This window comes from Carassius auratus, chromosome 45, assembly GCF_003368295.1.
Source record: "Carassius auratus strain Wakin chromosome 45, ASM336829v1, whole genome shotgun sequence".
Classification (NCBI taxonomy): domain Eukaryota; kingdom Metazoa; phylum Chordata; class Actinopteri; order Cypriniformes; family Cyprinidae; genus Carassius; species Carassius auratus.
The window spans coordinates 7,473,227-7,482,801 of record NC_039287.1 but is presented as its reverse complement, the minus strand read 5'-3'; the positions used below and the strand labels follow the sequence as shown (position 1 = coordinate 7,482,801).

The following is a 9,575-nucleotide window of genomic DNA, read 5'->3' as shown; positions in this document are numbered from 1 at the left end:
AGCATTACACAATGAAAATAATTATACTATGTATTCATCCACAGAACATGGACATTTGTCAGTATTTTACACAAACAATATTAAAAACTGCATAAATTCATTTAGTTATTTGCTATATGCTTTATTCAAGTGTTTTAAAATGCACACAGATAACTGTAAATTGGGGTGATTCCATTTACTGATAAACCGATATCTAAATGGAATGCATTGATTTTTTTTTAGACTGAGGCAGGTGGCTTTGAAAAGGAGAATGGTATTAAGAATGGTTACTCAGAATAGAAAAGGAGTGGAGGAAGGAATGGAAGGTTATAGGACCCTGAATGCTCAGATACAGACAAGGAATCTCAAAGAACACGGGCAATACTAGGTTCTGAAGGTCAGTTCCTCCTCAAATGTCTTTTAAAAACAGTAGAGTAGAATAAACTTTTTTCATTGTAATGAATCATGGCTAGTTATTTCAGTATGTGTGTGCCTCTGTGTGTGTATGTATGTAATATATAAAATATTTTAGGGTCAAAGTTGATTCATCGATTTACGAAAATGGTTTACAATAACTGGTTATTCAAATAAGGGTCATTTGTTTTGCGTGGGTATTAATAGTGTAGTTTACTGAAACCAGATGACCTGAAGTAAAGCGATAAACACTGCATTTATACTTTTTGGAAGTGTGTGTATTTGACTATATAACAGATGCAGTATATATAACCAAGTGTATGCTATTGCGAAACAGGTGTTTTTGTACTGTTTCTAATTGCTGTACAAGACACTGTAAGGTAAAGAGAAGGGCACAGCCGCTTGGCTCATGCAACCTTGGAGTTCACTCCACGTCAAAGCAGCCCATTAAAAAAGAACTGGGATTAAATGGATTGAAAGCTGTCATTGCAATCATGTTTCTTTCCATTGAATCCTCTCTATCAAAAAAATGAAGATAAAAAATGCAATTTGGGCAAAGCCCTTGATTTGTGAAAGAGTGCTTAAACCCGAGCTGTGCAAAGCACAGCAGCTTCATTCAAGGTCTAGGGTATTGTATTGGCAATGGTTTAATATGCACTTATGTGTCCCCGTTTAATACCCCGTTTAGGGTACAATGGACCTTTCGCTGCTTGTAGAAGGAAGAGTTAGAGACCCAAAAAGCAGGAGACAAAAATTTGAGTCGTATAAGGACCAGGCGATCAATATTCAATATTTATTCTAATATCTTAGAACAACTTTCACAAAAATTATCACTGTACAACGAGAAATTTATTTACAGACTACAAAACCAAATCCAAGTGCTGAACGTGTCTCTTTTCCAGGGTTAGTAGATAGTCAAACAAAGGCTTCAGACGGTGACCTCTGACATGGGCCACGTATTGAGCAGAAACCGCTTTTTAAACATCAATAAAATTACTTTTTCAAATTAGGCGCACCGAAAACTCACAATGCCGAAAGAACTGTATCCAGAGGATTTCAAATGCCCTGCCCAAATTTCCTGTTAAGGTCACAGGGTGTGGGTGCTGTGGCTTTCCAGTCACCTCCATAGGTAATATGTGATGCATCAAGTCAGTAATGATCAGTCTTGCTCCCTCTCTGCAGAACTTTTCATTGTACATTTCAAGTAAACCTGATGAGCTGGTTCAAGTGTTTTGATTAAAGTTGGAGCTTCTGCTAGAAATTTAAACAGGAATGAACTTGCTCTGCAGTTCTGACTCATGGGCCTTTGGTTTTCAGCACTGTGTCAAAGGGACAGCGAACTACTTCCTTGCAACATACCTCAGTTTCTTTTTTCCTTTTTTGGTTTCCTTCAAAGTTCTTGTGGACAAATGAATGATTATCTTGCTGAAATCAAAACAGCATTGGTCATAAAGGTATTGGTCAAATGGACACAAAACATCCCGTTTCGAAATGAATGATTGTACATAACCTCACGGACACTCCATTCAAATATATGACTACAAACTAATAATTTTGTGTTTAAATCTTGACAGAACAAGAACAGATTAAGCTTGTTAAATTACTTCCATAAACGAACTTAAATAGATTAAAAGTAAATCAATTTTAAAAAAAAGTATTGGTTAAACGTTCATTTTTCTTTCTAAGCAGTAAGCTCAACTTTTAGAGATTCAGTCTTGTTTGTGTTTCCCTGTGTAATAACATCTTGACATTGGTAGAGCTTTATTCTCCAAACAAGTGCGTGAAGTATCACATTAGGGTATCTGGTATCATCCACAGCGTCCCAGCGTCCAATGCGAATGCCAAGGCCAAAGATACATTTTTGTTGTTTCTTTTCCCTCTCTCAGTAGCTCATATATCACTGGATTTGTACATGTCGGACAGCAGTCGTGTGATGGGCACGTTTCCGATGGTCTTTTTGAAGAACACCTCTTCAATGGTGGATGAACCAACTGATCGTAGAGCAGGCAAGAGCAACAGCAGTTTCCCAAAGCGACATGGCTGAGTGGGGTACCTGAAACGCAACCATTGGTTTTTTAAATAGGCCTACTCAAAATGAAGCAGAATTCAGAAGTGTTCTCAGTTTGTCATTGCTCTTATAATTATTTCACAATAATTATTTCATGAACTTTATAAAGTTAATTTTTCAGGAAGTGTTAGTTGTACCTGGTGTGGATGTAGCTGTTTAGAGTCAGCTGGGCTTCGTCCTGAAGGGCGGCAATGGCACTTGCATTGCGAAAGCTCCTCAATTCCGATCCACTGTGTGTTGGAACTGCAAGAACGGAAAAACGAAGGTTTGTTCACCTACTGTTTGGCCAGCAAAGAAAGTTTCTATAATTATTATTAACAATAATATTTCGCTTTAATATTTAGTATTTTATGTGATCGAGCCCCACCTGCTTTAAAGGTGACGATGCACTTAAGGCACGCGAACTCGGTAGCGTCCAGTCTTAACTGTCTGAAGCGCGTCACGACCTCCTGCAGCGCCTGGATCTCTGCGATGATTTTGTTTAGCCTCTGGGAATCTGTGTTCTCGGTGTTCATTCCTAATTCGCGAGAACACGCAAAATATTACTCTTGTATGCATATAACATTGGAAGTAGTAGTATTTTTACAGTACATAAACGTGACGTAAAATCTTGCGTAAATCTTAGGAGCTGGCTAAATGTTGTATGGTCTACCTGAAACAGCTAGGAGAGTGCTGGAGTCAACTGGAATGGCCCACTGCGCTATGCCCAGCACGAACAGTTCCCTCCAGGCGTCTTCTAAAAGGATCAACTGCAAATAAATCAAAAAATAATAACCTGCATTTGGGTTTGGTTTTACACTTGATGGCATAATGCATACTTAATCTGTGTAAAATGAAACCTTGGCAAATAATAAGTGAAAATATTAAAACATTTGTTTACCTGGTCCGGTAGAGGCAGTGTGGAGAAGGCCGGAACACTCTTGGCCCATTTAATGCTCATGAAGAGCAGGCGCGCGGCTGATTCGCACACAGACTCGGTCGCCACTTCATACAGGTACATGGGAGTGCCGCTAACTTCATGAGGATACTACAAAAAAGATTACATCATCACAGAATATAAGCGAGGTGTTATGCATTATTCAGTTATGAGTTGAATTTTAAGTTCGTAATAAAATTCTTATTAATTGATAAAACATTAAAACGTTAAACTGTACATTGTTGAAAAGGAACACTTTTAGCCTACCTTCGGTGTGGGTTGGGCGAGTCCCACAATGGCCTGTCGCTCCGGTGTGCTTGTGACCGTGTTTAACTCCAGATTGTGAGGCTCCAGCTGGGTGACTGTAGTGAAAAACGGCGGCCCCGGGATAGACGTGGATGGGAAATGGGTCGACGAACCGTTCACCTCTTTATGCCCTCGGAAATACAGTGCCACCTGCTTTCGAATGGTTGAAGTCCTCGGTCCTCTCTCGTGCTGCACAGCTGTAACGATCAGTGACATGAGAAATGAGCTTTCCCATGATACCAAGCAGAAATCGTTTAAAAAATAGTTTAGGAGCCTGCAAAGTAATGCATTTGTTTTTGTTAGATTTATAATAATAAAAAAAAACGTTTAGGGCATTTTCTATAGCATGATTTAATGAAGTTATTTATTATTTTACTTGCACATTTAAGACACTAAACACACATCTTGATCATTAGGCTAATATTTCTTTTCTACAAATCTTGAATATAAATTACGTAAATTAGTATTACCACATTCGACATTTTTCATAAAAAGTTTAATTCAAAGACTGACGTGTTGATACATGCCCCCCCCCCCCCAAAAAAAAATCATATATATATATATATATATATATATATATATATATATATATATTTTTTTTTTTTTTTTTTTTTTTTTAAGTGGTTTTACGGATTTAAAAAAAAAAATCTGCATCTGTCAACGTGGATTACAGGCATCATAAAGGCTAGAGACAAAATCATTTTCTGTTCTCTAAAATGTATCGAAGTATATAAAGAAAACGTCAACTGCACTTACCATCTTTATTCATATTCACGTCTAGACACTTTTTCAAGCGACAGGCGCGACACTGATTTCTGTGCGTCTTGTCTACTGGACAGCCGCCCTGAGGAAAAAAGGAGGAAAGAATAAGGGAATACAGTAAGATTCGTTTAGCAGTAATGGCAGACAAACAATCTCTTCTGCTATGCTCCGCTGGTCTCCACTCCACAGGTATGTGGGAATGGCAGAGTAATGACGGCTATTGACTCGCTCCCCCGCCGCACGGCCAATAGTCTCATTCCCGCCTACCGCTCTCCAAATCCACCCATTCCTGCCGGTGCGTTAGATTGGATTACACCTGTTACACTAGACGGGGCAAAGGGCCCTCAAAGGCGCGGGAGGGGGCTCACTTCTGGGATAATCTTTCAATTATGGAAATCACTAGAGGTGTAATCTAGTCCTTAGACGCGGTTGCTTAGATCAAATTAGCTGACGCTGTTATGGTTCAAACACAACGCTGTAATTGATTAGTGTAGCTCACCTGTGTGCCAGATTTGCACACATACGTTCGGTTTCTCCTTATGCTCCTCTTGAAAAACCCCGAGCAGCCATCACACGCATAAACACCGTAGTGTTTTCCAGAACTTCGGTCTCCACACACTTTACATGGAATGTCCAGAATCCGACCTAACAGAGATGGAAAATAAAACACTTATTCAAGGGGAAAAAAGCAACCCTATTGGAGACTTTGTCTATTGAAAACATTGACACGTTTTGTAAAATCTGAATATTTATAAGGTTTTGTAGGTTTAAAAAAAGAATAATACTATAATATAATAGTTTTTCACTTTAACTGGACAAAATGTTTTCGAAAGCCCAGTCCACACCCTCTTTGGGGTTTTTTCCAAAGGGTGGGAGCTGATTATCCTAATTAAGGCTTGAACACCCGAGAGGACGTCCGAACAAAAAGTTGGGGGTCTTAAAAGTACATAGTGTATTAGTTTAACAAATTGGAGCCTACATAGGCTGCGTTTAATTAAATGTATGTTTAAAATTTAGAAAAAGCTCATATTTCCACCTTGCCATAAATAGACACTAGCGAACAAAAATTAGGATTAGGATGTAACCATAGCAACAGAAGGCTTCTCTTGCGCATTCGTTCAGGTTCAGTAAAGTGCGCTTTACCAAGAAAACAAAAGTGGGCTATACTTTTATTATTCGTCACTTTATGTTAGATTTACTTAGACAAGTGTGTAACGCAAAAATAAACAAATAAATAAATATAAAGTATTACTTTTTGGTTAGTGTTTGATTTTCTGTGATAAGTTCCCAAAATAAAAAAATTTCATCCGACTGCGCCAGGTGATTTTCTACATACATTTTCTGAACATCATTGTATAATTTGCAGATTTGACCTAATAATCGTGCTAAATATTATGATAAAGGACGCACTTTTAATGAGTCTGTAGGAATGTGTAGACTAAATCCACAGGCCTAAATTGAGGTCGCGTTGGTGGGAAGCGTCATATCGCAGGACCCATAAAACAATGTTCAGTTGATGCGCACAATGGCGACATTAGGGAGAGTGTTAACTTAATGATTTCCCCATTGAGCCTCGTCTGACTGGCCTGGTCTCGACAAGCTGCCAACCCCGCTTCATAATGAAGCTCGACAACTGCTTTCTTCGCGCCGTCTATAGGCTCGCGGATTAGGGAGTGACACGGGAGAGAATAATGCGCACCAGCGCGTTTCAGCGACTCAAATGAAGTGTATGCAAATGAACTTGGAGTAAATGAAAATTGTGATTTTCTTGTGTGCAGAACACTTTTTTTTCCTGTATTTAAGTCTGTCAATAGAGGTATATTTGCATTTATATGGGGGAGTCGTTCAGAGAAACGGCTATGTAATTACACTGACATATGTCCACCTGCTCATTGATTTTCCAGTGACCCGTCAAAAAGGGTAGCATGGGAATTCGGATATAGACCGGTAACGACGGAGAAGGAAAACGACTTCACGCTCTCTGACTTCTTAAAACAAGAAAAGAAAGAGAGAAAAAAACGATGTTGCTTTTTAATGTAAAAACAAATTTCTGTATGTGCATGTCAGATGTTCCTCGTCCTTTCAGAAGTTAGAACTATATTTTAATACACGTTTTTGGTGATCACTTAAAACGGAAAAGTGACTGAAGATTTTCTTGTGTGTGTATCTTATTTTAAAATTTAAGAACAGTGCGAGACTCAAGTAAAAGTCTCGACAACAATGCAGATTAATTGAATATTTCATATGCTTGTATTTTGCATGAATGAAAGACAACACTTCTCTTGTGATGGAGACAACTTGTTCCTTTTGTCTCCGAGTCGTTTTGAAACTTGAGAATTGCTCCACAATTAGGCTACACTTTTTTTCCAGATTTGAAGCTAGAACGACTGCATTTTAAGTGATTTTACAATTTCATTTTTTATGTCTGTTTAAGATGACTAAACCCATCAAACCAGACGGTTTTTTTGGCGAGGAGGTAGAAGTAAAGTCCTACTGTCCTTCATCCAGTCAGCTGGTACTGGTACGTTGGTAAGAAAATATGAATTGAAGGCGGACTTGTTTTAAAGAAAGGGACACGTCTTTAACTTTCCCTAGTTGGGGGTCCCAGTCTGTCTCATTGTGCGCTGTAATTGTTTAAAGACATATGGCATATTTCATTAATCAGCATCAACCCTGGAACCTGCTGCACTGGATTACGTGCAGATGTGTGAAACTCTGAATTTAATGGGCCTTCGACCACCCAAACGGTGGCACGATATCACCCATGTAAAACATAAATATTTGTATTTATAATACTCTTGTGAATTCTTTATCACCTGGGATCCCTAGCCCCATTTTGCACACAAAATAATTTTATGTATCAAATACGTGTAAAGTGTCAGAAAGATTTGGAGTAGGCATTCAAAATAATCAACGAAAAGTTTAGGCCTCAACGAAATTGTTTCACTTGCTCACCAGTGCTAAATAAATTACTTCTTACAAATGTCATATTCATACAAATTACTCATAAAATACTTGGATAGATTTAAAAAGGTGTTAAATCTAAAATATGTTCAGTTTTGTTATTTAGAAATCATTACTTGTGTGCTTTAAAAAGTGTGATTGGGTTACCTTATTTTCTTTGTCTTTCACTAGAATTAATTGTATTGCCCTTTTCACTTTTACCTAAACTTTGAAATACCTTTAACCCTATTTGTTTTTTCGATTTCATTTCAGCTTAATGTAAAAAGTCAAAGAGAGGTACACATTTATTTATTTATTTTGAAATTAACTGAAAGTCAAAAGAGACAGGAGCAGCCTAATAAGGAAAACTTACAAAGCAGATCTGCTTTGATTACATTAAGTTTACGCAAAGCTTAGGGCCACATTATTATATTTTAAAACTGTACAGGCTGGTACAATATAATAAATGTTTTTATTTTTAGAATTTCAGCACGCACAACTTACGCTCAACAAAGCGTAATGGGGAAATGAGGCTGTCAAAACATTCTCAGCATCACTAAACACAAACTTGTCTCAGATTTTTGGGGCTCATTCATTTATTTATTTTCTTACATTTTCACATCTAAGATGTATACAAATAATAATTTATAGTGTGTTTTGCCTGCTTCGAGATCATCTTGTTTGTATCTGGCAGTCGTGCTATAATTCTAAGATATAGGCAACAATTTGACAGCATGTAAACATTTCGATTTGCGTTTGACAGCTATGGAGTTTACGCGATTATGGGTCATCTTAACCCATAAGCAATTATTTTGCTTTTACTTATTTAGTAAACAAAAAGAGACATTTTGCATTTTTGCTTCGCTATCACGCTATTTCTAACAACACGCAAAACTCGAAAGTAAAGAAAGACTATCTACTCACTGGATTTGACATTTAAAATATCCAGACAACCACTTGTTGAACCGGCAGGCTTGCTCATGTTGAAGACCTCTGCTCCAAGAAAACTGCGTTGAAAAGTTACACTTCTCAGGCCCAGTGGAGTCTTAACACTTTTGACTTGGTTTTAAAAATTACAGGCATAAATTTAACATCCGATTCGCGGTGGACAACAGGATCCTCTTCTTTCTGATGGAGTTTTCTTTGATTGTGTCCAAGTCGCTCCTCTTGTTTTTCAGCAAATAGAATCCAGATATCGTCTGACTGTTGATAGATGCGAAGGATGCAGCCCCACAGACAATATATGCCCAAACCGGTCCCTGGTCTCTCAGCGCCACGGAAACTTGGTGCAACTAATGGAGAAACACGGGCTTACGCCAGCACTGTAGCCTACTGCTCAAAACCAGCTTAAAAAGTACAACATGAGCTGGGAAATGCGTCCAAGCCAGGAGCCTTGGTGAGTGACTTTGTGATGTGTACCGTCAGATTAAAGGTTTGGTAATATGTATGAGATGTATTAGAATAGGAGGGCGGGAAAGAGGGAGGGTGGGAGGAGAGCCCAACTTCCTTTGACCACTTAGCTTTTCCCTGCCTTCTGCTTCAACTCCTGCTCGCGCATATGACGTCACGGGGAAGAATGAAGTGATATTCCATTCACAGTGAGTCAGACACTGTCAGAGGCCAATGGTGCGCTCTATAGGAATTGATTGGGATCAGCAAGGCTGTTTAAATGACCGAATCAAACGTTCGCCACTGATTAGGAACACATTTCCATCCTCAGAGAGTTCAGTGACTTAACTGCTCCCAGACTGAAGTAAACAGTTTAAAGCACTCTATTTAAATAACCCTTTATTAAGAAACATTATCACTTTTTATTTTTTCAACGAACTTACTTTCTGTTGCGCTTTCTCGGATCCTTCCGTCGCGCGCGTGCACCTGTTGCGTTGCTAGAATGACTGCAGGAAGAAGCTCTGTCCTCTCGCGAGCACAAATAGCTATACGTTTTACATCATCGAGCTCTCTCATCTTGCCAGGTTTTCAAAAATTAGAGGAATTATGCATAAGTGTATGTTTGTTGCATTTTATGAGTGAATCGACAGGTAAATGTGGCTTATGTTATGGTTACTATTGGAGGATAGCTACAGAAAACTAATGTTTCTGTTTTGTAGTAAATGCGCATTTATTTGGCACTGTAATCGGTTTTATAATCTGTAGTTTTCCCTACTTTTTCTCCTAAGTTGATCATCT

General features: G+C 38.4%; 1 protein-coding gene across 2 annotated transcripts; it reads right to left on the bottom strand.

Annotated features, from left to right (window-relative positions):
• Nucleotides 1–1,172: 1,172 nt before the first annotated feature.
• On the bottom strand, nucleotides 1,173–9,011 carry LOC113063091 (nuclear receptor subfamily 2 group E member 1-like). 2 transcript variants are annotated; one of them, XM_026233258.1, is made up of 9 exons: nucleotides 8,313–9,009; nucleotides 4,945–5,090; nucleotides 4,440–4,527; nucleotides 3,645–3,880; nucleotides 3,342–3,488; nucleotides 3,114–3,210; nucleotides 2,829–2,978; nucleotides 2,599–2,704; nucleotides 1,173–2,446 (listed from the first exon to the last, which is right to left on the bottom strand). In XM_026233258.1, exons 1-9 carry the CDS (start codon nucleotides 8,368–8,370, stop codon nucleotides 2,284–2,286), a joined length of 1,191 nt encoding a protein of 396 aa, XP_026089043.1. In that variant the 5' UTR covers nucleotides 8,371–9,009; the 3' UTR covers nucleotides 1,173–2,283. The 2 variants fall into 2 exon arrangements, 1 of the variants encoding a protein (XP_026089043.1); XR_003278627.1 differs by having other exon boundaries at nucleotides 2,306–2,446; nucleotides 2,599–2,739; nucleotides 8,313–9,011.
• Nucleotides 9,012–9,575: the final 564 nt, after the last annotated feature.

What these genes read in the sequence shown, in the direction of transcription:
- LOC113063091 (XM_026233258.1), bottom strand. Translation starts at nt 8,370, where the DNA reads ATGAGCAAGCCTGCCGGTTCAACAAGTGGTTGTCTGGATATTTTAAAT. An exon ending in CGTGAATATGAATAAAGATG is followed by an intron (nt 3,881 to 4,439) that starts GTAAGTGCAGTT and finishes TGATCGTTACAG; the next exon opens with CTGTGCAGCACGAGAGAGGA. An exon ending in CACTGCCTCTACCGGACCAG is followed by an intron (nt 3,211 to 3,341) that starts GTAAACAAATGT and finishes ATTTATTTGCAG; the next exon opens with TTGATCCTTTTAGAAGACGC.